This window comes from Lissotriton helveticus, chromosome 8 (genome assembly GCF_964261635.1).
Source record: "Lissotriton helveticus chromosome 8, aLisHel1.1, whole genome shotgun sequence".
Classification (NCBI taxonomy): domain Eukaryota; kingdom Metazoa; phylum Chordata; class Amphibia; order Caudata; family Salamandridae; genus Lissotriton; species Lissotriton helveticus.
Genome location: NC_136069.1, coordinates 1,570,424,244 through 1,570,451,695, shown reverse-complemented (window position 1 = coordinate 1,570,451,695; position 27,452 = coordinate 1,570,424,244). Strand labels below are relative to the sequence as shown.

The following is a 27,452-nucleotide window of genomic DNA, read 5'->3' as shown; positions in this document are numbered from 1 at the left end:
GCATTTTCGTCTTAAATACACACTTTTCAAGTTAGTATACCAAACAAAAGCTTCTAATTTGATAGGGTGGGTTTCACACAGGAGAGCTATTTACAGGAAGCTGTAGAACTATTGGTTGGAGAAGCTTGCTCTATAAAGGCCTAATCAGCTCTGTTATGATGTGGGTGTAATACACATTGGAATTGCTTCTTTTGCGAGTAGTACATATTCATGTGGTTTGGATGGGGAAGTCTTTACTTCTATAGTACTTTTGTCAAAGATTGAGAACAAATGAATATTAATTTACAAAATAGTTTTTGCATCATGGCAGTTGCCTCACTCGTGTTATTCCCCTGCTAAACGAATGACAGATTAGCCTACTGGGATAGGGCTAACGTTTCCAACGGGATGGTTTCAGTGGTGGGAGACGATTAATTTTCCAAAGCAAGGGGTTTAAGTTTAAGTTTAGGTTTTGTTGCCAGAGAAATGGATTGGCCCTGTGAAGGTCCGGGCTGCTTTCTTTCAGTGAAGAGGCGAGAGAGACTTCCTTGAGGCATTTGCTAGATCTGCCGGAAGTTTTTGTGTTGAAGATATCTAGAGTTTTGGATTGTGTCCATTGGTGTTGGGATGGTTATGCTGGTATAAACCAGAGGATGCAAAGTGACTTGATGTTCAGAAATGGTACTGATGTTGATTGACTCTAGAGTAGGATCTGCTCTGTTCAATCCACTTGACTAACAGCTACATAGAAGGACTCTCTCATTTACCCACACACACGAAGCATCCCTGGACCTCTAGGAAACCCTAAGTCATAGGTATAATAGTGTGAGCTTGTTTCCAATATCATCCAAGTATCAAAGAGCTGTAAGAGCAGTTGCCACTATTAACTCAGTGGTGGTCTTTTGATCGACTTCAGATAAATTAAAAAGCTGGATAGACCTGTTGAGTTAACCAAGTGATCTCTGCTATGGATGCTTTGTTCGCTGGGCTACAGTAGCAGTTTCACCACATTACAATCCATACGCCACGAAAAAGATGACTATAGTCTTAATGTCATAGAAACTTTGAAAAAGATTTACGACATATTCTTTGAAGATGGCTTACAGGTGTTTAGCTGAAACATTTGTTAGAGCCTCGTGATAGGAGGTGATTTAATGACGCTGTTTACAGTCCATGACAACTGTGTAACATAATACGTTTTAAGACTTAAAAGTATCTGCAATGTTCCAAGAGTACACCTAACATAGTAGTACTGGAAACCGAAATGTTTACTGTTAAAGAACGCATAATGAAACAGATACAAACTTCATCCAGACAGAATATGAAGATATGGACTTTACTGCTTGATAAATTCTGAGTACTTGGTGTTTCTGGTATGCGGAAGACTGAAGGAGGAGACTGCTACATTAATACATAGACACCTTAAACCTTCCAAAACCTCAGATATGGCTGCTTAGTCTTACATAGGACCATAATCATTAGATCAAACCACATCATGGACATTAGCAGACATCCTACTACATTCCTCGTGTACAAGTGAGAAACAAACTGCAAACATTCTTTGCTGGATCTATATCGGGCAACACTGTTGTGTGAACTACGGTGACAATTAGATCTGGTTTAGAGTTGGTGTTAACTGAGAATTGATCCATTTGTGGAGGAAATTCCAAATGGTGAGGAGGGTCCACTGGCTCAATTTTCCCATCTTATGCATAGCGCAGCGGAACAAAATTCAGCTGGTGGAGTCTAATCTGTATTTAGAATTTTCTTCAGAAAATGAAGGCTTGTATTTATGGCCAAACTGTGATTCCGGTGGTATAGTTACATGATTTTGTATAGGATTGAAAATGATTTCCAGCTGTAGGTTCAACAACCTCGTATTTAATACCTGTGACAGTAGCGTTATTGTTTTGAACACTATATTTTGCCTCTTATTTGTACCTCTAAAATATCTGCAACATGGTTGAAAAAATACTTTTAAATGTTCACTTGTAAAAAGGTTACACAAAGCATTGTGCCGGTGACATGCGACCTGCACTCAGGAACAGTTCCCAGTCGCTTGTTGGTCACCCATCTAACACTTCAATCATCTGTGCAGATGGTCTCTTGCACCCATCCTGTCTATGGGTATGTCTCTGTTCATCTTTTCTAGATTCTTGGCTCTTTTTGCTGCATCTTCATGGAAGCGATTGTAGTGGATCTGGATTTCTTTAAGTAGCATCAGGGCTTCTCCATACTCCTTCCGGTTTGATTGCTTGTTGCGCAAACATGATTCTGTATTAACAACAAGCATAGGTTCAGCACAATCACAGAATACATACTATTTTGAACCATGAACAACTTGCGAATTTCAGCACGAGATACTCCTACATCTGTTTACATAATTAAATTAGTTTTAGGTGGTAAGACTTTTTTCATCTTTCACGAGAACTGCCCTACAGAACAGGATCAGATAGTCTTCCCTTCGTTGAGCTATTCAACCCTACGTGAACGAAGGGCAAGCCAGTGTTCATCCGCGTCTACTACTACAAGTGATCCAGTTGTACAATGCCTGTTTTAGGCTAATGGACAGAGTCCTAAAGATATTAACATCGTTGCTTGCCAGCACTGCACTCAGACAACAGGTTTTTTAATAATAAACCAATTATTCTCATGCAGATTTAAGTTAGCCCCTGCAAGTTAGTTAAATATACAACAACAAACCGCACACCAGAAATCCAAAGTAACTGAACAGTAATATATATGTATTACAAAACACAGTGGTGCACATAGTTACTACATACTCGAGCTCTCTGTATACCTGACACTCACAGAGCCATCTTGAACCAATATCGTTGGGTTTGTGTGGGTGGGGTGGAAGTGTAGAGTAGGGTGGAGTAGTGGAACACTGCATATGTCCCTAGAATGTAGCAGGATCTAGACTTTTGGTCCAGCCCATAAAAGAATGCTCTAAAATGAATGTACATTCAGCTGTGTGCAACCACCTTGGACTGCGGTTTATGTTGTCAGGGCCCCACTGGTGAAAGCCTACTACAATACAATGTAAGAGGCTTGGACTACAAATGTTTATGAGAGACTAAGTTGAAGCGCAACTCTTCTGAGGAAGAGGGCAGTATAGTGACGCTGGAATCTGGGGATCACGGTTCGATCCCCGGCTCCGGCGGCAGGTTAGCCCAGCACCATGTGACTCTGGGCAATAGCTTGCTTAATCTTCCCGACGGCCCCCAGCGCCTAGAGACCCTAACGGGTGATTGTGCGCTATACAAATGTGGATTATTATTATTATTATTATAGGTAGGGTCTTACACACCGATACTGCACAAAGCCCTTTGCTCATTAGCACCATACCTAAAATCTTTTGAACAAAGATCTCAATTTAGTTCTCATGTATTTTTACAGAGGGGCTGACTGTTAATCCAAGAGGGGCTTCAGTAAGTTTGGTTTTACTGTGAGGTGCACTAAGACAATTCTGGGCAGAAAAATACTAACGTGCACTGCATTTTCATGCATCATAACAAGTGGCCCAGAAATTGGTTTCTGTGTTGAGCAGAGTTAAAGGGCTGTGTGAGGAGGAGAAGGTGCACATATAGGGGTCTATCCCCAGATGCATTTTAAAATATGAAAGTTCTTTCATAGGTGATCTACATTGACAGTTGTAAGCACTGAATAGGTCTGCCTACGTGTGGGGATCCCAGAGCACTTTTTCAAAATAAATCTTCTTAAGTGTAGATGTTTGCCTTTCTTCGGGGAGACCTGCAGTCATTTAAGAGAGTAAAATATATCATTATATGAGTTGCAAACAAAGACTATGCCTTTAAGAACCTAGAGACCACAAGTATTCCATTGTGCTCAGCAGGGGGCAGTTGCTTCAGTTCTTTTTGAGGCGATGCGTCTTTAATTAAATATAGGTACATCTGTTTACTCCACCGCAGAGGAGGGAGGGTTGCTTATGACTTCAGTTGAGATTCCGCTATGAGAGAATTGGAGTTACAGGTAAGAAACTGTTCCTTCTCTCGTAGGGATCTCCACTGATAGTCGTAAGCACTTAACAGAGTAGCAATCCCATCCATGCCAACATCAGCGGAGAAGACAGAGGAATGAGAAAGGTAGGCATTCAAGTAAATGGGTTTCTGAGGGAGGCCTGTTCTTCTTGAGCATCTCTAGTGTCTTAGACCAGGCAGTAGTGCTTGGTCAATGAGTGAACTGATCTCCATGTAGCTGCTTTGCAAATATCCTCTATATAGATATTTCTCATTAAGGTAGCAGTAGTTGCTTTACCTCTAGTGGAGTGTGCTTTTGGTTTAGCTGATGGTGTTATGTTAGTTGTTCGATAGTACAGCAGTATACAGGAAACTATCCATAGGGAAATGGATTGCTTGGAAGTGGCTAACCCTGTATCGACCGGACTCCAGTTGATAAACAATTGGTTCGATCTGCAGATGTCATGTGTCTTATCTAGATACAACTTCAAGACTGTCCTCACATCTAGAGAATGAAGGGTCCTTTCAGCTGGAGCTGAGCGATTATGAAAGAATGTTGGTCTAATTAACGTGGAAATCTGAACTAACCTCAGGGAGGCATTTCGGGTGAGTCTGCATGACTACTTTGTTAGAGTGAAAGACTGTGTATGGTTTGTGAGAACACAATGCTTGGATCTCGCTAATCATGTGGGCTGATGTTATTGCTACAAGGAAATGTTTTTTTACCAAGAAAGATGTTGCAGGGATGCCTTGTGAATGGGATCGAAAGGATCCTCCATAAGCCGTTAAAGGACTATGTTTAGCTCCCAGGAAGGTGAAGGACACCTAATGAGAGGAAAAAATCATTACGGGGACTTTGGAAAAGGAGGTTTGTGAAGGACATTTTCTGTAGGCGGTAAGGGCTGTCAAGTGAATCTTTATGGAAGAGGATTGCAAGCCAGATGTTGCTAGGTGTAGCAAGTATAGTATAGAAGAATTACATCTTCCTAAAGTAACATCAGATGCAAAACCTCTTCCACTTGAAGGCATATGCCGAATGTGTTGAAGGCCACTTAGCTTATTTGAGAATGTCAGTGCAGTCTTGTGGCAGATTCAAGTATCCTACTTCACTAGCTCAGGAGTCATGCAGCCAAATTCAAGGGGGAGAAATTGAAGTGAACCATCTGAACTCTGAGCTTATTTTGTGGGTAGGTCTGGCCTGCATGGCAGCTTGAGATGTTGATGCTCTGACAGGTAAAAGGTCTGTAAACCACCACTGACGTGGCCACTCCAGAGCTATTAGGATTATTCTGGCTCTCCAGTGGGACAGCTTGATAAGGACTGACTGGATCAGGGGGATTTGTGGAAAGGCATAAAGAAATTTGCCAGAACAGTTGATCCACAGGGTAGATCAACTAAGAAGATCTATTAGATAAATAAAAATATATATTGTGAAAAAGTGCTCTGGGATCTCCACATGTGGGTGGGACTATTCAGTGCTCATGACTTCAATGGAGATTCCCCTATGAGAGAACTGGAGGTACGGGTAAGAAACTGTTCCTTACCACTACTGTATTTCTTTATTAGGTACTCTACCTTGCCTTTCTAATTTGCTCTAAAACACCTAAAATGGCAATATTCAAGAAATATGCATATATAGTAAGGAAAGATAGAAAGACTGTGCCCTCTTTGCACTTTCATAGCTATGGAGTTGCACGTTTCATGGCAGATTCAAATGGGCATGTAAGAGTGAATCCTGTAGTAGTAATTCCTTAGCTCATAAATGCTTTTGTCAATCCAAATTTTTGACCTTGATACAAGATCTTGGCATGTGTAACTTCCGCCCTAGTAATCTATATTGAATAACCTAGCAAGACGTTACTCTCTTCATAGCTAATGCAGGAAAAAATTTCCCTGTACGCTCAATGAGACTGGTACCTATGACATCATATCTCTTGATGGAGCTCTGTGCAGAAGGTGACAGAAAATTTGGGTTGGTATACAACAAAAGTGATTGTTAATTATTAATCGCAACACCAGAACCACTTGAAAAGATACATTCTCATGAGGGCTGACCTTATTGAGGACATGAGAGAGTAGCTCTGCATGCCCCAGGAACAGGTTTCTTACATGGTGTTTCCTGTGATAGATGTACAGTAGAATGCCTCACTTTTGTCTCCTCCAGTGAAGAGGTGGTTTTCCTACTTAGGGGTCTCACTCACCTCCTCACTGCTCTGTAGGTGCTGTATCATGCACCTCCTGAATAGCTTTCTTTGAGATAATAAGTACAAATAGAAGGCATATTACTAGGCCCCTGGGTCTCATTTAATGTAGAGGTGTTGAGGTATCCCTTTCTTAGGACGATACCCTTTGCCCACCCATAGATGGCATGCTTCATCATAGGGGATCTCCTCGCACTACAAATCTAGTCGTAGTGTGGGCTACAACCCCCACTCTGAGAGGGAGGAGCTCTGGGATGTTTTGATAGAGATGATGAGGTATATTAAACCTTTGGATGAGCAGGGTGTGGGGAGGGGGTGAGTGAAAAGGTGAAAGTGATTAAAACGAACTCTATGATATGCTGGACAATTTTAATGTTGCATTCATAGGCCAGGATAAAAAATGACAGCTAGGACAGAAGGAGATTCAATCTGTCAAAGCATTAGGAAGATCAACATGTTTCAGCCGGACGCTCCCCGTACGGATACAGCGGCTTTCATCAGGACCGACAGAGTGTGCAACAATGAAGTGCCAGTGACCACTTGGATTACCTTGAAATAGTGGAAAAAATGTGTATATCAAACCAGTATGTGGAGTAATAGGTCACTCAGACTTAGGTTGTACTGGTCAGTAATCTCCCCAAAGTGTCAGGTGAGCACATAGATACCTAGAACCTTGGTATGACAGACTCAAGATCGAATCCAGTACCTTACTCGGAGAAGCACGGTCTCAACGTAGCCCCGAACCCGGTCTAAGTACAAGTGCCTTGTCTCAACAAGCCACAACTTGGCAAAGCATAACTTGTAAGACCAACTCCATGAGATGCTGACCGATAATGAGCACTTCATAAGTGCAGTCAGTCAGTGGTTGGCTGAATAAATAAAGGACTCTCTTTAAGGAACATGTTATATTTATAACATAAGTTTCCGGTTCACTGAGGTATTTGAATTTGGACCATAAGAATGGAAAATGTGTTGATATTCCATACCTGTGTAAGGCATGATCCCCAGATCTCAAATTTACAATGCGCTCCTATCTGGAAAAAAATCTTTTCTTGGACTTCTGGATGGAAGAAGTGTTTAAACACATGCAAAACTAACAAACAAAATTACACGTTTGTACTATTCTAGCCACCATTCTAAAACCTTGAAGATGAGCCACTATATGGTTAGTTTTTTTTTTACCGTTACAAACTGCCACTGGAAAGAGGACTATTTTAGGACGCTTGTCGGTGTGAGCAAGAAACTGATAGAGGCCCAGGCGAAGCACTCAATTAAGAGACTGATTTCCCCACAAATTATCCACAATACTAAGGTGAAAGAAACTACAGTGACCAATGTTACAAGGGAAACGTTGAAACAAAAATAGCACATGCTTGACACACCAACAATGGATCTAAAACAACCCTTTGTTTTTGCTCTTATAATTAGCAATAATCTCAATTTCAGTTTAGTAAGGACACAAATGCAAGCAAAGTTATGAAAGTTCGAAAGGACACACAGTGACAGTATATTCACCTGAATGGCAAATAATTGTGGCACCTCTGTGTTACAGGAAACAACAATTCAACAATGCTGGTGTGAGCCTAGGAAGCAGAGCACCTAATTTGCTCAGGGCACAAAATCTTAAAACATATAAAAAGTTGAAAATTAGGAGAGCAGGGGACATGGGACAAATCTAAAAAAATAAATGTTCCAAGTTAGAGGCTAATTGGATATGTTAGTTTCCTGCTACCTTATCAGATTTGATAAATACTCTCCTGCTCAAGGTGGTGGCTTCTTTTGTCCAGGCATCTTGCCTTTGGAACAAGTTACCATTACACTTGTAAACTCAGCCTGGCTATCTAAAATGTGGATTAGCCTTTAAAACCTGGCCTTATCCTATCCTTATTAACAAGTTCATTACCACCATGTTCTGTAGCCAGAAGATGTCCTCAAGCAATAGAAGGCCAGATAAATATTAAATACATACATATGCCTTCAATCGAACAGAGAAGCAGCATTAACTATAGTGGCATAAAGGCATATATACATATCTGGACAACAAGCTAGAGCAGCAGAGGTCTAGTGGCATCACCTATGCTAGGTGCTAAGATGCGACTGTTAAGTTATTGGGAAAATAGGGTTTGTCACCTGCTTCTTAATGAAAAGTAGGAACCCTGTGCTTTGAGAAAGGTTGGAAAGCTGTTTCATTGCAGTGTGCTTCCTGTGGAGAATTCATGGTGGACCCTTCATTGAACTAGTAGCACCTTCTCAGACAAAAGGACCAATCTGGGCAGTCGAAGAATGGGGATTTTCTCCTCCAAGCAAAACAACCAGTGCAACCCCAGGCCTCAATTTTCATGCTGGGTTATTAGGCTTTGGCCCGGTGATACGTCACACAAAATCATTATTAAATGTTAAGTCTTTGTTTTACAATTATTTTGACGTAAGGCAGAAAAGGCGATAGAGAAATGTATAAAGAAATTAAAGTACCTAGTGGTTGCTCTGTGTAGGTCTTAGCTTCCTTCATACTTGATAGTATATCTTCTAATACTTCTGCTTTGTTCTTTTGAAGAGGAATGGATGGTACTTTCCCAACCTAAAACCAAACCAAAGTGGAAAATCTGACCGATTACGTATGTAATATGAAACATGTGGAACTCATTTATATGAAACCTGTTACCCCCTAAGTGAATATGTGAGAAAAAAAAACGCGCAATGATCACAGTTCAAGTGGCAATCTATATAGTTAGAGAAATTAAATGCAATATTAAGTTTAAAATGCCCATCAATACCTATATCCAAATCTGGTTCAGAATTTGCCTTGCCTTTTAAGAAACCAAGCAAATTATCGGAGGTGCACTATAGAAGTGTAGGGTGCAATATTACATGCGGTCGAAGGGAACCACTGTATCTTACATATCCATGTGAGGTGCTTCGATTACCTTTTCAGAAAGGTAGGGCACAAATACAGCAAATACAATTGGCTCTGGCTCACTGCATGTTTTATCCCTGGGTGGAAGATTCTGTGTTTGCATTTTCTGGAAGTCGATCCTCAGGCACACTGAGCAGGATATCCTCATCAATTCACATGTACGGATGCTTCCCTAGTGGCTCACTGTTACTTTTTCTCCCCCCTAACCATATTGGTGCTCTTGCCACACACCAAACATTCAAATTGTTACCACCAAACTGGACATTTATTTGAGCCCACCATCCATTATTGCATAAAGTTGCTCCTTATCTGGAATGGTGGAGTAGGCACATAAATAATGGACAAGAATGCAGTCCTGAGTAATTACCAGCGATTAGGCGAAATCATTCATTCCACTCATCAATTTAGTTTTTCTTAGCTAATTATTGACGCAAACCTTCATCTCAGAAGTGACATTCAATGAAATCGGAAGGGAACCCACTCCATATCACGTATTGATTCAATCTGTAGGAAACACATGACATGAAGTCTATCTTGGTCTCACCTCACTTACTATTCTTCTTTAACTTCCTACCACCACCACCACTCAACCAAGCCTGTGCCCGCTACTTCGCTATCTCAAACAGTGACACACGGAGAAGGAGCATCTTACTTATTTAGACACTGTGTGAAGTGCTTCATGTCTCCATGAGGTTACTTCAGAGCTCTGACAGAAAGAAGTACAGCTTGATGGTTAGATGGAATAGTTAGTGCTTATCAGGTTGGGTAGGTAACTGAGTGCAATATTTTTCAGAGCCAACCCTGTCCTGTGTTGAGATAAACTGACAGCAATCTTAAGTAGTTCAGGAAAGAGGTGAGAGGTGTGGCGCCGTGGCCAGGGCGACTGACGCTGGAAACTGGGGTTCACGGTTCGATCCCCGGTGCTGGAAGCAGATTAGCCCAGCACCATGTGACTCTGGGCAATAGCTTGCCTAATCTTCCTGACGGCCCCCAGCGTTACGAGTGATTGTTTGCGCTTTACAAATGTGGATTTTTAAAGGCGTTTCATGGACTTGATTTAGTTGTATTCAGCTCTCAGGTAGGGGTTAAGTGCATGCCATAGCTCATAGCATGAAGCCTTCAGAAATATGCCTCTGTGTTTACTGTGCAGAAAGACAGTTAGTTGATCAGGTAGGCAGACAAAAAGTGAAAGTCTCTGGTTGGGGCATGAGAGAAATGATTTTCTGCATGTATTTAAGCCCTTTGCCCCAGTAAGCTTTGCAGATGGTGCATAAGCACTTCAACCTAACCATGGTGTCCACTACGAGGGTGCTTTAATGGCAAGTGTGATAATAGTCCAGCTTACTGCGGTCAAGGGCCATTTTGGCTGCTTAGTTCTGGAATCTTTGGAGCCTGGTAGAGAGTTAATTGGGGAGACCAGGTAAATGATGGTGCAGTAGTCACAGAGTATCAGAACACAGGCTCTTGTCATCTTGATTCTGTTAGTTGAATCTATAACTAATATATGTCTCTTACATATATATCGTCGCCGAAGGTAACTACCTTGTTCATCTGAAAGAGACTATTAGTTATAGATTCCTTACCTTAGAATAGATTCCCCAGCAATACCACCCCCTGAGGTGGGTCTGCAAATTAGTTCACACCATAAAGTCCTGGAGAACTGAACGGCCAAATAAGCCGTCTCGCGGCCTTGACTATCCAGGCAGTAATGTTTAGTGAACGTGTGTAGTGATGCCCAGGTGGCTGCCTGGCAGATGTCACAGAGGGGTACTCCATGTCCCAAAGCAGGAGTGGCTGCCGTCGCCCTGGTGGAAATTGCGCGCAGTCCTACCGGAGGCTCCTTTTTCACCAAGGAATAACCAATCTTAATGCAAAGGAAGACCCATCGAGAGATGGTCTGTTTTTGCACGGCCCAACCTTTCTTGGCGCCCACATAGCCAACAAAGAGTTGATCGTCCAACCGGAATTGTTTTGTGTGATCCAGATAAATTGATAACGCACATTTTGGATCCAGGCGGTGGAGTCTTTCCTCCTCTTTGGAAGGATGCGGGTGCGGGAACAAGATGGGAAAAGTGATGGTCTGTCCTATGTGGAAAGAGGTAACCACTTTAGGTAGAAAAAAAGGCCTAGTTCGAAGGGCAACCTTGTCCGGATGGCAGTAAAGAAAGGAGGTTTCGAAGATAGAGCCTGCAGTTCACTCACCCTGAGAGCAGAGGTAATGGCAACCAGAAAGAAGTCTTTAAAGTCAAGAGTCTGAGAGGACAATTATGTAGTGGCTCAAAGGGAGCGTACATAAGGTAAGTCAAGACCAGAATCAAGTCCCACTGAGGCATTACGAAAGGAATAGGAGGAAAGAGGCTTGAGTAATGCCCTTAAGAAACCTATTTACAATATGGACTTGAAAAGAGAAGGCTGATGATGAAAGAGAAGAAAGGCCGAAATGGCCAAAATATGGCCTGTAAGGGTGCCCAGAGCAGAGCCCTGCTGCGCTAAAGAAAGTATGAATAGGAGAACCTTAGAAAGAGGGCAGAAAGGGGATCCACAGCCTTCACCATGCGACAAATTAGTTCCATCTACAGGGGTATGCTGTCTTAGTAGAGGGATGCCTGGCTGCCAAGAAGACATTACAGACTTCAGGAGGAAGGTCGATAGCTATCAACTGTCGCCGCTCAATCTCCAGGCAAGGAGGTGGAGACTGGACCGGTTCAGGTGGAGGACCGTCCCCTGCTGCTGCAACAGAAGATCCTCCCGAAGAGGCAGTCTGATCGGAGGATCGATGGCCATGTTCAAGAGCTCGGGATACCTGGCTTTTCGTGCCCAGTCTAGAGGGTCAAGAATAACTTGGGCCCGGTCGCTCTTGATCTTCTTCAGCACTCTGGGCAGAAGTGGTATAGGCGGAAAGGCTTACAGAAGACAGCAATTCCACTCACAACGAAAAGATCTAACCAAGGCTCTCCCCACTGCTGAAAGAGACCTTCCACCACCTCCAAGTGAAGATGCCATTCGTGATCAATCATGCACCGGCGGCTGAGTTTGTCGGTCCTGGTGTTCAGAGAACCTGCCAGGTGTTGAACCACCAAGGACATGCCCTGATGTTCCAGCCACGTCCAAAGGCGAAGAGCCTCTTGGCATAGTGTCCACGACCCCACCCCGCCCTGTTTGCTGCAATACCACATGGCAGTGGTGTTGTCCGTGAACACCTGCACTACCCTATCTTTGACAGAAGGAAGGAATGCCTTCAGTGCCAGACGAATCGCCCGGAGCTCCAGAAGGTTGATGTGGAGCCCGGACTCCGCCAGAGACCAGAGGCCTCTGACCTCCACCTATCCCATGTGGCCGCCCCATCCCAAGAGTGACACATCTGTCACCACTGTGAACTCTGTTTGGGGAAGGGAATGGGATCTGCTGTTGACGCAATCCTGGTCCGTTACCCACCACTGCAATTGGTGTGCAGTGCCTGCTGAGATCTGGACGCAATAGGAAAGATTCCCCTGATGCTGAACCCATTGGATCTTCAGGTCCCACAGCAGAGCCCGCATATGCCACCTGGCATGATCCACCAGCAAGGATGCAGGAGGCCATGAGGCCCAGCAGCCTTAGGGTCATTCTTACCGAAATCCAGGATAGGGGCTGAAACATCGGTATCATAGCCCGAATACCACAGACTCGCTGCTCGGGAGGATAAGCCTGTGTTGGACCTGCGATGGGCAAGCCCAGCACAAAGGGGGTAGCTTGGCTCAAGTGTCAAGGCAGTGAAGGCTGTAGGGCTAAGCCAGCTCTGACCCAATAATAACGCCCTGCACAGTCACACCAAAAAGAAGGACACCACACCACTGCTGTAGAAAAATACGATTCCTTTATATAAAAGTTCTCTGCTGTAAATAGGGATCAATTGGGGAAGCACATTCACATTTCATTTGTTACAGCACTCTGGGATTCAGGCTGAGAATAAATACAGTAAATAGGACTTCAGGAACACTGGTGTTGCATAAATATTAGGAATAGCTCTATCAATAAATAAAATGAATATCAGGTTTATATATCACCAATACATGGAATAATAAAGCCTGGTTCATTTAAATGCATAACCACATTTTCATTCTGGTATCGCTGCCACCAATTAAATAAATCAGGAAGTTTACATTTGCAAGATAAACCCACTTTGAAAAGGATAACAGTACTTGTGGAATCATGGGGAATGCATGCGGGCTTCTCTGGATTCACGGTGCACTGGGGGCTCTTATGTTCACGCGGGGCCCATGCGCGTGTACCTAAAGACAAGGAAACACGGTAAATATGACATTTGGCCCTCCGCTGCCACCGGGGAAGGATGTCCGCTTGCCGGTGTGGTTTACTTGAGCCTTCGGCAATATCGCAGGCACCAGGGTAGCACAGTTCGAAGTCAGACGAACGAACGGCTGCCAGCGGGGTCACTCAGTCTCAGCGCTCGCTCAAATCAACGCCGGTGCACAGTTCCTTGATAACGCGGCACCCCTCCAGGGGAAATGACCCACCTCACTACGGCTGCAATCGAATAGCGATTCAGTCGGGGCACAGCACTTCCTACGCCAGCATCAGGGTTCTCAGGGGCTTCACGGACCTCCCTCCGACTTCCTCAAACAGGGGCTGGTCCCGCCCACGGCAACAGTTTCCCAGGTCTCTGGGAAAGGGCAGGGACGCTAATCCCGCCCAATGAAGGCCGGCCTCTCCCCGCCCCGGCGCACCACCTCACCTTCGATCACTGCACAACCAGGAAGCGCGCAACGCCGGTGGGGCTCGGAGACGTCCGAGTCCCCCGCGATAGGCGCTATTCACGAAGGGGGCACTGTGGAAGGTCGAGACTCGCCTTTTCTTCACGATTTTGCCACCGGGGGGGGGGGCGGGGAGGCACATAAACTTGGCCACAGTCTTTTGGGGCAATGAGGCACTAGCTGGGCAGGCGCTGTAGGCGCAAGGTTACTGGAACACGCCTGACTGGAACGCCAGTCAGGAATCAGGCTATTAACCCTTGCCACTCTACTGCCTGTGCTCTCAGCCACCTCAGGGGTAAGCAGGGCAGGTGTCACTCTGGTGTCAAGTCTGGAATCTGAATTACATCTAAAATGGCCGCCAGGGACTGGGCTTTATATAGCCAGTGCCCTGAGGTACTGGCACGAGCCAGAAGGTTCTAGAACCTTCCCTGGCTGTGTCAATGGCATGGCACTTTTGAGGTGTCTTTTGGTCACTCAGAGCCACCGTACTGGGGCTCTGGAGCAGCCATTTTGTGTACCTGAGGAAAGTTATGAAATTCCTGTCAGGAAAGCGCGCCAACCAGAAAGGGCGCCAAAACCTCAAAAGGTCAGGGTTCAAGGAGGCTCCAATGGGAGTCACTCACATGAGGGACATATGTGTCCACCATTTTAAGGTTAAACACACACAGGTTGCCAACCTCAGTTTTCATGTCCACAGGTTTCGCCAGGCGCCTTGTACATAGGTGCCAGAAACCTTGTGAGCAACTGGGTGTCAAGGAACACCTAGCCCCATGAAACAACACACAAAAAGGTCCTGGTAGACAAATAAAAAGCGGCAAATTTTGGGAGGTTCAGGGGAACAAAAGAAATCATATTGGTGAGGGGACTCTCAGAAGCAGACGGGTCCAACAGCCTGAAACTGCGCAGTATCCAGAACTGCTCCGATGAAAAGGAGCTTCTGAGAGGGAATCAGGTGTGACTTTGGCATGTTGACAGTGAACCCCAGCGAGTGCAAGAGGTCTGCCGTAGTCTGGAGGTGGGAAACAACAGCCTTGGGCGAGCTCGCCTTCAACAGCCAGTCCTTTAGCTAGAGGAAGACTGGAACCCCTGATCGGTGCAGATGAGCTGCGACCACTGCCATCACTTTCCTGAACACCCGAGGGGCACTGGTAAGGCCAAAGGAGAGAACGGTAAACTGAAAATGCTCATGGCCTACCGTAGGTAACGCCTGTGGGCTGGCAGGACGGGGATGTGGAAATAAGCGTCCTGCAAGTCCAACACTACCATCTAGTCTCCAGGGTCGAGGGCAAACAGGACCTGAGCAAATGTCAACATTTTGAACTTGGTTGACGTCCCTGGGATCCATGATAGGATGCAGGCCTTTGTCCTTGTTGGGTACCAGTAAGAAGTGGGAATAACAGCCATGACCTACTTCTGGTACAGGTTCTCGCTCGATAGCTCCCTTGGCCAAGAGAGCCATAACTTCCTGACGGAGAAGGGCCTGGTAATCCTCCGAAATGCGATGGAGTGTTGGTGGCATGGAGGGAGGGGTAATCTTGAAGGGGAGGGCAAAGCCCCTTTGGACTATCTGCAAAACCCACCTGCCTGACGTAATGTTGTGCCAGTGGAGGAGGCGAGGGCGGATTCTGCCGCCCACTGGCAACTGGTGGCCCTGAAAAGTCGGTCTAGGAAGGTTTGGAGGTGGCTGCAGGGGGGGCATTTGTGGACTGACCTGCCCTCTGGCCATTGTTGAGCCATAAAGTAGTACCCCAGTAGTATTGCTTTATGTACTCACAAATTAAATTGACTAATCGCTTCACTCACAAAGTGATCAGTTCACAAAGGCTTTTCCGAGTAAGGGAAGTAGTGCTTCAGCAGTACTACTTCACAAACTAATTAATGCAATTCACCAAAGTGTGGGTGGTGATTTTCCATAAGACCTGTTCAGTTACATTTGGCCCTATACACAAAGGGAACAAATATTTACTCTTATAGTACTCTTGAATTTCAGGACTAAAGCAGGAGTACTACAAAAGGGTAAGCGAGTTACAATTCACCAACATTATACCCACATCAATTCCAGTATTACTACAGTCAAGATAGGTCCATATCTACTCCAGCCAAGCATTGGAGTAAGTCATACACCACACATGTCCCTCACAGGTACTGCAAGGGAACCAAATACAAATCAATGGAGGCAGTGAGTGACAATGCTGGCACAAAGCTCAACACCTAAAAAAGAAATAAACAAAAAGAATTGGCATATTACTTAAGGACATTGAAGACACTCATATATGCCAGATTTTACAAATTTTAAAAAATAGTAAATCAAAGAAATATAAAATGAATTAAAAACAATCCTAAATGTCACCCATATGAAACACATTACACTAATATTAAAAAATAACAAATATGTAATGTTACTATTAAAAATGCAATAAAGTCGTAATTAAACATTGCATATCTGTACAAATCAGATTATCCAAACATTAAACAATAGTAAAAGATGAAATAAGAATATTAAAAAAAGACTGCAAATGGTCACATTACTGTAAACAATTGCACACCTGCACAAACCTGGTTATAAAAATATAAACGTAACATGAACACATACAATTACACACATATATAGTGCTAAGATGGATAAAAAAGAACCCATGCCTCGTTTCACTTCTTATGTGGCAACGCAACGCACTGTGGCACAAAGGGAAGAGGTCAGTGCCCTGAGCCCTGGGTGTGGGCGGTCTGTATATGCTTATATCAGTAATGACTGTCAGGTTTGTTTTCTTTTCTTAATTTGATGGCCATTTCCATATTCTTTTTAATCTGTAGTCAATCAATCAATCAATCTATTTGTAGAGCACGCTATTTATCCGTGAGGGTCTCAAGGCGCTGAGGAGCGGGGTGTTGGGGGGGAGGGGTGGAAGCTTCACTACTGTTCGAAGAGACAGGTCTTGAGGAGTCTTCTGAAGGCGAGTAGGTCTTCGGTCTGCCGTAGGTGGGTAGGAAGGGTGTTCCAGGCCTTGGCGGCGAGATAGGAGAAGGATCTGCCGCCTGAGGTTGTTCGTTGGATGCGGGGGACGGCGGCGAGGGCGAAGCTGGCGGAGCGGAGCTGGCGGCGAGGGGTGTGGAAGCGGAGTCTGCTGTTCAGGTAGGCTGGTCCGGCGTTGTGGAGTGCTTTGTGTGCGTGGGTGAGGAGTTTGAAGGTGAGGAGTTTGAAGGTGATCCTCTTGTCGACGGGGAGCCAGTGTAGGTTTCTCAGGTGGGGGGTGATGTGGCTGCGGCAGAGGACGTTGATGATCAGTCGGGCGGAGGCATTTTGGATGCGCTGTAGTCGTCGTAGGTGTTTGGCTGGGATTCCGGCATAGAGTGCGTTGCCATAGTCCAGACTGCTACTAAATATCATAGCCTGAGATCTCCATCAACAGTATATAGAACACCTAAAATACCCTCACAAAGTTAGCAGTAGTACATTTACAGTTGTATCTTGAATTGTAAGTAACCCTTGCTCAAGTATATGTAATGTACTCCTACTACTAGGCATAAATCTTCAGGTTCAGAGATCTTTTCACGTACATTTTTCGTCATAAATTGGATCTTGAAGAAAGCATGGAGTAATTCAAGAGTGCTCCTGAAATTCCAGCACAAGATAGGAATACTTCAATAGTAAGTCATAACTACTAATAGGAAACATTTGTGAATCAGACCTATCATTTTTTTCAGATTCCTGAATGAAAAGACTAGGCAAACCAGAGACCAATGAGTAAAATATTGTCACCACTCAAACATGCACTGCAGCGCTTGCCTTGTAATCCTTAGAGTGGTAAGGTTTCTGATTACTGTTCAGCCTTAGTTTTGACTCGCGATATACACGCATGTGCTTCAGAGCATGTTCCAGAGCTCTCACATTTTGCCGTATTCCTAGAAAGAAGACAAACAGTAGAGAAGTAAATATATTATTTTAACATAGGATTTAGGACAGAAAAAATGATTGAACATCTCTTGATTAAAGTCAAATAACCAATAGAAGGCTGGAATTTTCAGTTTTGGTGCTACTGGTTCCTGGGTTTAGCATTCCTACCCAGAAATAATGAATCCAACAATTACGGAAATAGATAAAGCTCTCAATGAAAATAATATGGAGCTACCCATTAATGATAACATTAACATGAATACGTTCTTGCTTGTGGTTTACTTGATACAAACATCCATGTAATTACTTATAAGTTTACTAGCTTACCCGTCTCGCGTTGCTGCGATCTCAGAAGAAAGGAAATTTAAGGAAACTTGTTATAATAACATTCAATTTACATTGTCCTTTTTATTGAAACGTATTCATTTTAATATGGAAAACATTTCAAAGTGTTGTTTTAATTCTGTTTTTTTTTTTGTATTAGAGTGCTTGTGGATACACGATATTTTTTGTTTTTCCGTCTGGTGCGTAGACTAATAAATCAGAAGGTTTTCCGACGCGTGAGCTGGCCACATACAGTTGTCCATGTGAGAAGCACGGATTCTCCAAATCTAGTCCACACACTTGCAGCGATTGTCCTTGTGCTTTGCTGATGGTCAGTGCAAAAGCGAGTCACACCGGAAAGTGTAAACGTTCAGTATTGGAAAGATTATGAGGGCCCAGGGTGGCGGGGGGCCGATATTTAACAATTTTTTTTTTTTGCCGGAAATCTTCGCGGGTGTGTACTCAACAACTTCCGAAAGTTTCCTGCCGATTGGATAAGGACAAACGGACATACTTTGGTTTTTATATATATATAGATTTAATTATAAGCCTCTACATCTGTTAATACAATACACTGATTTTGCTAAGAACAGAGCAGATCAATGATTGACACATAATGGTATTTCAAAACCTCATCTAACATGATGCTGACGATGAATACCAAGTCATCAATTTCAACTATATTTACAGCCCTGAGGAAGCTCAAAATCCTATATGGCTTGAATGAAAGCTGCATTCAGTGCAATAAAGAAAGAACTTCTTTCAAAGTAGTTGTATTAACAAATGTGTTATCTTACATATCATATTTTACATCTATATCCAGTGTGCATGAAACATATCAAAGGCACTTGTTCAAAGTGCCAGGTCTAATGCAAGTTCTATTAGTTTTCACAACTTCTTAATAAGTTTGATTATTTGTTTAGCCAAATCTGTCTTCTCTATTTCTGTTTTTTTAAATATATTACTAAATTCATGCTATGTTCACCCACATGGCTTCTTGGTGCTAAATTTAAGAGAACTCACAAGAATTACAGAAAATAACCAATGCACAGCCAGGTCCGCTGCATTCACCGAAATTGGAGAATAGCAGAGGCAAAGCATTCCACTACCTTGGTGATAGACTTTAGAATTCCCTCTACTTTAACCTGTCTCACAGAATTGAGGTATTTGGTTAAGAATACAGTGAGCAGACCAAAGGGCCCATGATGGAGAGTATCTCCTGTGTTTATGCTTTATGAACCACAATGCAGCTTTGTAAAAGGAGCTATGGCCAAAGCACCAAGCTCTGAAGTGTCACCTGCCTTTTATAGGTAGCATATCGAGTTTGTTTTCTTAGCTGGGCGACACACAGGCATAGATTTGGAACCCACAAACAATAACATTGCTGGCTAATCATAATCATATCGATTCATGATAAAGTACCTTTGTGTAGATCCAAGTAAATTGTTCTCCCATAATCCAACCAGGAATTAACCAAGGTTGTAACTGGAAAGATGTACTCCTACTGAATCAGGAGGAGGAGTCTTTCTAAAAAAACTATGACTTCTGACAACAGGTATAGGAGAGGGCCAAAATGTGAGGCACAGCTGAATCCTTGCAGTCAAATTTGAGGCCTATGTTGTATAGATCTTGAACAGGTGTCAGAGAGACCCTACACACCCAGCCCCTTTTTCCAGTAAGAATGACTCCAAATATCGCCTAAACCCCCACCTCAACACCTATCACTTCAATCTGCTTACATAACCATCAATGTTCAAGTAAATTCACTTTCCAGAAATACAGTGCGTAGTCTCTCTGGTACAAAACAATGAGTGGTGTTCCAAAAGTTCAACCTTACTTTGTAGCTTTATCTCCTGGAACATTTGTATGAATAAACTTAGGCGTATTGGCCCACCGCCTACCTACTGCGGACACAAATTAAAAAACAGCATTGTTGCACTATATGCAGGATAAAGAGCTGCATTATTACAGAAGTCATATGCTGATTATGCGATCCTGCAATAATGACATGGAAGAGATTTTCTGTTTCTACCTCAATTTCCTGAACTACAGAAAAGCGGAAATCAAAAGCTTTGGGGTTCCCCATATTAGTGCTTGGATGTGCCTTAGCAAAACAAAAGAAAAGGGATAAAATGCTACTGACATCTGAAAGTAGTTACATTGTTAAGTGGCAGAATTCTTCTCCATTAGTCAGAGCAAACATAGATCTCAAAGGTCTGGGAGGATTTCACTAAGTGGTCACCAGGAGAACTTGAATCATCACCAAAGGATATCAAATGGTGTCCGTGGCCAAGATGTCTTATAATCTCCTTTACTTAATTGGTAAATGGAAGAGATCGGCTGGACCATTTTGGATTAAACCGAGAAGAAGTCTCCTTGTAGTCCTATTTATTGTGGGGCTGAGCCACAAAACCTTCTGAGAATCAAAATGTTGCTTGCGTGCAACAGGTAGTGGCATACAGCAATGGGCATTCACACTCAACAACGGAACTTACTGCTGTGGAAAAATCACAAGTACAGTGACTTTTCCTGAGTCATAGGTTGAGCAGTGGAGAGAGGAGGTGGTAACTGTGAAGGATGGGAGCACAGAAAAGGGTGCAATCAATTGCTATCACACACATTGGAGTTGTTAGAGGCAGTTTAAATTGTGCAAATTTGAATAGTCTATGCTGATTTTTCTGTACCTTTATTAATAATGTATAAATATATTTTGTAAGGATTTTTTTTCAGATGTTAGTGTGCTTCATTCAAAACAGCGTTTTCACTAATGCAAAAGGAGCCTTTAAAAGCATCCAGTGTTGCCTGACAGTGGATTTATTTTTTCCACCTCCTCCTCGCTGTTTTCTCCTTTGGCACCAATAATGTACTTACCTACCGGCTCAATAAAATCAGGGTCTGGTTCTACATAGTAAAGTTCCTCATATCCCCTGAATATCTCTGGGATTGGGTCATGTGGCCCTTTATCCTCCAGTTCGGGTATTTCTTGCATGCTTTGATCTTCTTGAGAATCACAAGAGGAATCTTGTAAATCATCCACCTTTTTAAGAAACAGAAAAGGACAATATGAATCATTTAAATTATTATCCACTGCTTCTAAACACAAAAGGAAAAGATTGTGCTATATTCACACCCCTCCCCCGGTAAGTCTTTCTTGAACAAGCTTCTGTTCTCTCCTTACTGTGACAAATGAGACATTTATGCTTGATTAACTTTAGAAACACAATATCTTAGGCGAATAAGATAGCAGAGAGCATCTGGTTACAAGCTGAGGCTTTTCTCAACATAGTCTGCCCAAAATGTTCTAGAGCTCCAAGAGTTGCCTCCAGGTAGTCATCTTGAGGACGGCAAGTTGGGCAATCCTTATCAAAACCCAACGCACCTCTCAATGAAGCTGACAAGTGTAAACCACTGAGGCAGCAATTACAACACCTCTGTTACTGCTTTTAAAAATCCCGTCTGTAACCTGTGTCATTGAATCCATCTGACAAATCATGTTCTAAAAGTATACATTTTGTCAATTTGCAAGGTTTAGGTCCCTCAGGAAGTTTTGTAAGGGATGGGGCCAGGGGAGTGTGGGCAACGAGGCATTGTGCATTTTACGGCCATGTATCATCATGTGGTGTCTTGTTGTTTCATCTAAAGTCCTTTGGGTGCCTCCGCTGTGCCAGAGAAATTCAATGGTATGGCCTTGTTGTGAGGAGCCTGCATTATCCTGGCACTGTCCTCAAGTCTGCCAGGAAATAGGAACCTGTCCTAGGCATCTAAGAGGCATGATAAATGCTGGCAATTTATGGGAGCAATATGTGACCATTAGTCAGATGTGAGAGGAGCAACACTGTGGATGTGTAGGACTGTTTTCTAGCAATAGGCCAAGTGGAAGAGGTCCTGGTCAGAGACCCAACATGTTATGCCGTGTGCTAGTTTTAGAACTTGGTTGGCCGTGCCCATTATCCATTACTTACATGTTTCTGCCTTCTGCTCAGGGAGTTACCAGGTTTTAATGTACTCTGAAAACGGCATTAACGACAGCCAGTTGCCTCACCAACAATTATAGGTCATAGCTGAAAGCACATTTGACAGATATTAATGCCTTGTAGCATGTGGGCATTAAGGGATTTACCACCTTTTCCCTTGATGTCACCCAGCACCTGGCAAGCAAAGACCCCAAGTTCTTATTCTGGTATTTACCAAATAACAGAGAATATTGATTAGTGCATGCATTCTAAACATTCCTACTGTCTCAGCATTCCATACAAGGTGCTAACAGGTTTGGCCTTTCAATAACTACCATTAAAAGGGTACAATATCCATTTATGAACCTCGAGGCAGATTTACAAGCCCCATGCGCCACATTTACGCGTCGGCGTAAACCATGCGCCACGTTGCACTTCATTTACAATGTGACGCATCTAGGGAGATGCGTCACGTTGTAAAGCCCTGCGCCACATGAAACCTACGTTAGGTTTCATGTGGGCGTTCCGCCGCAGGAACGCTTCGTAAAAGTGACGCAGTGAAATCTCTGAGTCCCTTTTACGTCCATGCTACGTCAAAACCCTGCGCCTCCTTGAAGCAGGCGTAAGGAGTGATGCAGCATGTTAGGCATAGGGTGCCCCTGAGCATTGCTGGAGCCGTGTCGCGCTTGCGACACGACTCCAGCAATGCGCCACCCATACACCACAGGATGCGACACACACATCGCCCTATCCTTTCGCCACGGTGCGCCGCATTGTAAATGCGACACATTCGTGGTGGCGCAGGGAGGGAATTGCGTGTCGCATCTTTTCTGGTGCATCTTTGCTGATTTTCAGAGATGCGCCAGAACTCATAAATCTGCCCCACAGAGGTTATGCTTGCTAGTGTTAAATATTGGAGGGATTTGTTAGCATGAGCTGAAAGTCATTTTGTATTTCTGGCAGCCATCTTGTTGCCATGTGCTGCCACGTGCTCGCCATGTGCTCTGTCCTCCTTCAGTGTTGACTGCTCTTGTAATCTGCCTAGAAACGAACTATATTTAGCATCTTCCACCTTCGCACATGCTCAGTTGAGCTTGCAGCTATCCTTGCAACTGTTTCTAGTCTGTAAATGTCAGGATGTGTTCACCAGAATTAGCAACTGTTAGCTCCTCTCGCTTTGTTGAGCAAGCAGATCATGCATGCCCATCTTAGTCATTTTTGCATGCTTACATGTGCCAGGACTTCCCCTTGGTCTTATGCTGACTATGTAACCCTAAGCATATATAAAGCCCCTGTTTTCTGTACTCCTCAGACTGCCTCATTCAGTTGCTAAGGCTTCTGTGTGACGTAGTCTCCCTCATTTGAGGTTAATAAAGATGTTCTATTTATATTTCAATTTGTGCCAATTTCTTTTTTGTTGGTTTAAAAGGACCAAGTATCAGTGGGACCCCCTGAGAAGGTTTCTATTTTCTACAAATGGCGCTCCAACGTGGACCTCATCAGAAAATTGGCTATCTAAGGAGTGATCTTGTCAGGAGACGGAAATCTACTGAGGAGGACAGGACAGGACTCTACTAAGGAAGTACTCTGTGCACTGAGATTCTGGGGATTCTCTGTCTTTGCAGCCCAGGATATTTCTGATCTTGATCATCCTCATGATGTCACTCCTGACTGAGAACCTTTTTGGCGTGGGTATTCTAAAAAAGACTGTTAGGTCATTCAGAACTTGGCAGTTAGAATTTGGACAACCATTTGTTTGGTAAGAGTTGTTCTGCGGCACTTGCTGTTGGTTTAATGCCTTGGATTGGTAAGGTAGTTTAGTAACGCTTACTGTGGCTTTGGAATTTTGGAATTTTTGTTGGCCAACTTTGGATTTGTATGGGATAGATATACGAATTGCAATATGTGTAGGCAGGTAATGAGGAGATTTTTCTCTGTTTGAATGGCGCAACGTACGAAGAGTACCTTAAGCGCTACTTTGGGTATAATATTTGCATATTCTGCAAGATTTTTGGCATGCCTGTTTCAAGCACACATCGAAGAATGTGTTGCTTTTTGGAGGTACCATAGTGAGATGTGAATTAAATTAGCTGGCTCCCTTGAGGGAATAGCTAGATAGGTTTAGGTATAAAAACATATTTCTTCCTTGGTGATTCTGTATCCCCATGGAATTCAAATATGGACATAATACAGGCATGGATCCGCTTTCTACGCACGTTTATGAATGGAGATATGCAGAGCGATTTTTTGGTGTTCTGCCAGACAAAGCTAGTGAATTGAGTGTATTTTGGCTTCTTGGAAATAAAACAGTTTGTTGGGCTGTTATTTTTGGCAGGGTTTTGGAATACTATTGAGAAGCTCTTCTTGCAAATATGACTTACAACTAGTATTTACAAATGGTTTGGTTTGAGAACAGTCTGTCCTTTGTTTCAGTCCTAAGTGTTGATCTGTGGGTTAATCATGTGTTTGGATGTCTGTGTGGTTCGTGGTTTTTACATTGCAACTTCTGTGAGTACATAGCGATTGCGCTATTTGTGAAATAATGGCTCTTGAGTGCGCTGTGTTGTGTGATTCTGAGTGTGTGCCCCCTTCTGTGTATGTCTGGAATGAGCTCAATATGTGTTTGTGTTTTCTTGCTGTCATCAGTCTGTTATGCAAAATGTAATTTAATTAATATTAAATAAAAATTAAATAAAAATCCAGAAATTAACCATATGATATGCTAAATAATTATATGTTACTATTTAATTTATAGAGTAAGCAACTATGCACATGTACAAACTGCTAATGCTTAAAATATACAATTAGAATTCACATTCAATAGGAATAAAATAGGCCTCAAAAACGAAATTGTGTGTTTTTGTAATAAATAAACAATTATAAAACATTTTCCTTAGATACATTGTATTCGATATTAACAGGCAAACACATCATCTGAGTAAATTGGATGTTGTTGAACTAAAACACATATTATAGAACATGCATTGAAATGCCTCAGTTTTAAATAAGACAGTCACTGTGCTTCCATTTCAACACTAAAAAAAGCTTTACAACAACTGTGTTTTAACTGCTCAGCAGCAGTTGTTTTGATTGTAGGCCACGGAGAGACAGGGATGTTGACTCAGCCAGGATTTTGTCAGTTAAACAAGGGGGAAAATCCTGCATTTCAGACTGCTGTTTTAAAAAGTTACAAAAATCAGGTTCATTATTTTGGATAACAGGAAAACATTTAACGTAAGGATTTCCTTGCTTAAAGCCTTTTTTTATAAGCATATTCGTGGTTCTGATGTTAAATAATTGTCCTTTTAAAAAGAGGCGCAAAAATTTGTCATGTTTCAAGTTAAGCTTCTGAGCTTAGGCTTGTGAATGAATGCGTCTAAATATGATAGGCAAGGGATGCAGCTTGCTTTTCATGTGGAATAATCAAAAATGATTTTTTTTATTAATAATGAAAAATTATTAACAAAATAAGTGCTTTTAAATTCGTTTTTTTAATATTTATAAAGCTTAATACTCATACTGTGACCTCCTAGCATTAAAATTAAATTTAAGTTGTGTTGTACCGCATAATGAGGATATTTGCATATGGAATTTCACTCTGCACAGGCGTAAAAAACTAATTTTTATAACGGTATATATGATTATTTCTGATTTCTCACTACTGGGCTATCTAAGAACATTTTGAGGATGACTATTATGCAAAAAAATATAGGATATTAATTTTTAAGTGCCCCAAATATCAAAGTCGAAATTGGGTAAAATTCACTATTTAAACAGCATTTTTTCCATTCAGAGCAGCTTTTAAAGTGCCTTAGGCTTCAGTAAATGCATACATTTAGGTATAATACAAATAGCTGACTTCTATATTGTTAGACAAGTCTACTGCACACTACTTATATTGAAAATATGTATAAAAAATGAGCGGAAGTTATTTTCTTAACTCTAAACTGACAAACAGAGGAATGGGGCTGCATTTGCACACAGAATAGGACAGCTGGGAAGAGTTAAAAGTCTGTTCTATATTTAGAAGCCTGACAGGGCTACCAGAGCAAGTTCTGCTTTGACATTTTGACATCTGAACCTTTTGAAAGACAAGATGGCAGCACAGGGAAAGAAGGAGTTGTGCTTATTTTTTTTGTTGGCAAAAGCAAGTTTTATGCACTCGTATGAATATACCACAATACAATTGTATATGTGAGCTTGGCCATATATACAGCACCAATGCTTTTAGTTTGGTGCTTACTAGGGCTGAGCTAATGGGATTTAGTTTGAATTCATTCGTCCTCATGTTACATTTGTACATTTTCTAAAAGGATTGGGGTTTGGGTATTCATATTCTTTACTTCCTCAAAAGTGCTATGTACCTCCTATAACTTTGTTTATGGTCAGTTGCTACAAATAGAGGTTGATAGTGTTGACAGAAGTGAAACCTGTTTCAGGTTTCCTACTGTCAAAATGGGGGAAGGAGGCTATCTCCTCTACAAATTAAGGCTAGGTAATATGTATGTTGCTCTCTCCTTTTCTCAATTTTTTTTTAGCCTGTCTAAATTGTCTGTGAAATAGCAATGAGACATTTAATTGGCTATTCAGTAATACTATTTTAAACATTGTTAGCATTAATAAAATGAATAAAAATATAGGTTATGTTACTGCCCATCTTATTTAATGAAATTATGACAGGATAAATAGTCTAGATTGTTGTTCCCTTATTTTGACTTTTAAGGGGAGCTAGATGTGGGTAGTCTTTGTTCTAAAATTCTTAGGTGATAACACCAATATTGTATGTTTTTCCATGCTACATAGTTTTGCAAGGGCATTGCTATTTTTTTATTAGCTAGTCTGTTTAAATAAACTGACAGTCCTTATTGTAGCTGAAGTTGCATAGTTTGGATCATGAAAAGTAGGACACAGGGAAGATGCCCATGTGATCCTTAGCAAAAAATGCTTTGAAGGAAATGTTATATAGATGAGAAACTCCTGTTAAATTAGCAGTTTTAGATTTTCCTGCTGCTCCAATAGCATGAGAGCATGGTCCTAAAGCGTACAATGTAGGTGGTCTTATTAAGAAGAATCATTTTAGAAGTGTCTGCAGTCCTGTACAAGTAATGAAAGTTTATGAGCAAAAGTGTAGAACATTTCCTTTTTTGAGGGTTTTCAGATTAGCACACAGGAATACACCAATGTATGAATTTGAATTTGTTTGTTGTACAGTTAATAAAAACTCACAATATTACACAATGGATAAAAAGTCATTGACTATATAAAAAAAGGCTTTTACGAAAAAGGGATTGCACGTTAATAAAATCACAAGGAGTCTATAGTAGATAAATGGTCTTTCCTGTTGGTCTCGGCCTTAATACTTGTAGTTCTTATGGTTATAAGGCCATTGGAGAAATCACTGTTCTCCTGATATGGTTAGTTGTTTCACCCAACTGTCTTTTCATTTAGTTTTGTTAGT

General features: G+C 42.3%; 1 protein-coding gene across 1 annotated transcript in view; it reads right to left on the bottom strand.

The window, feature by feature from the left end:
• Positions 1–1,101: 1,101 nt before the first annotated feature.
• The window catches only part of XRRA1 (X-ray radiation resistance associated 1), a 299,935-nt gene continuing 273,584 nt past the window's right edge, over positions 1,102–27,452 (bottom strand). Inside the window, exons 15-18 of the mRNA XM_078658576.1 lie at positions 20,913–21,078; positions 17,610–17,725; positions 8,633–8,738; positions 1,102–2,253 (exon numbers count right to left, since the gene is read on the bottom strand). Of these exons, the coding sequence (XP_078514702.1) occupies positions 2,066–2,253; positions 8,633–8,738; positions 17,610–17,725; positions 20,913–21,078 (576 nt within the window). The 3' untranslated portion in view covers positions 1,102–2,065. The remainder of the gene's footprint in view (positions 2,254–8,632; positions 8,739–17,609; positions 17,726–20,912; positions 21,079–27,452) is intronic.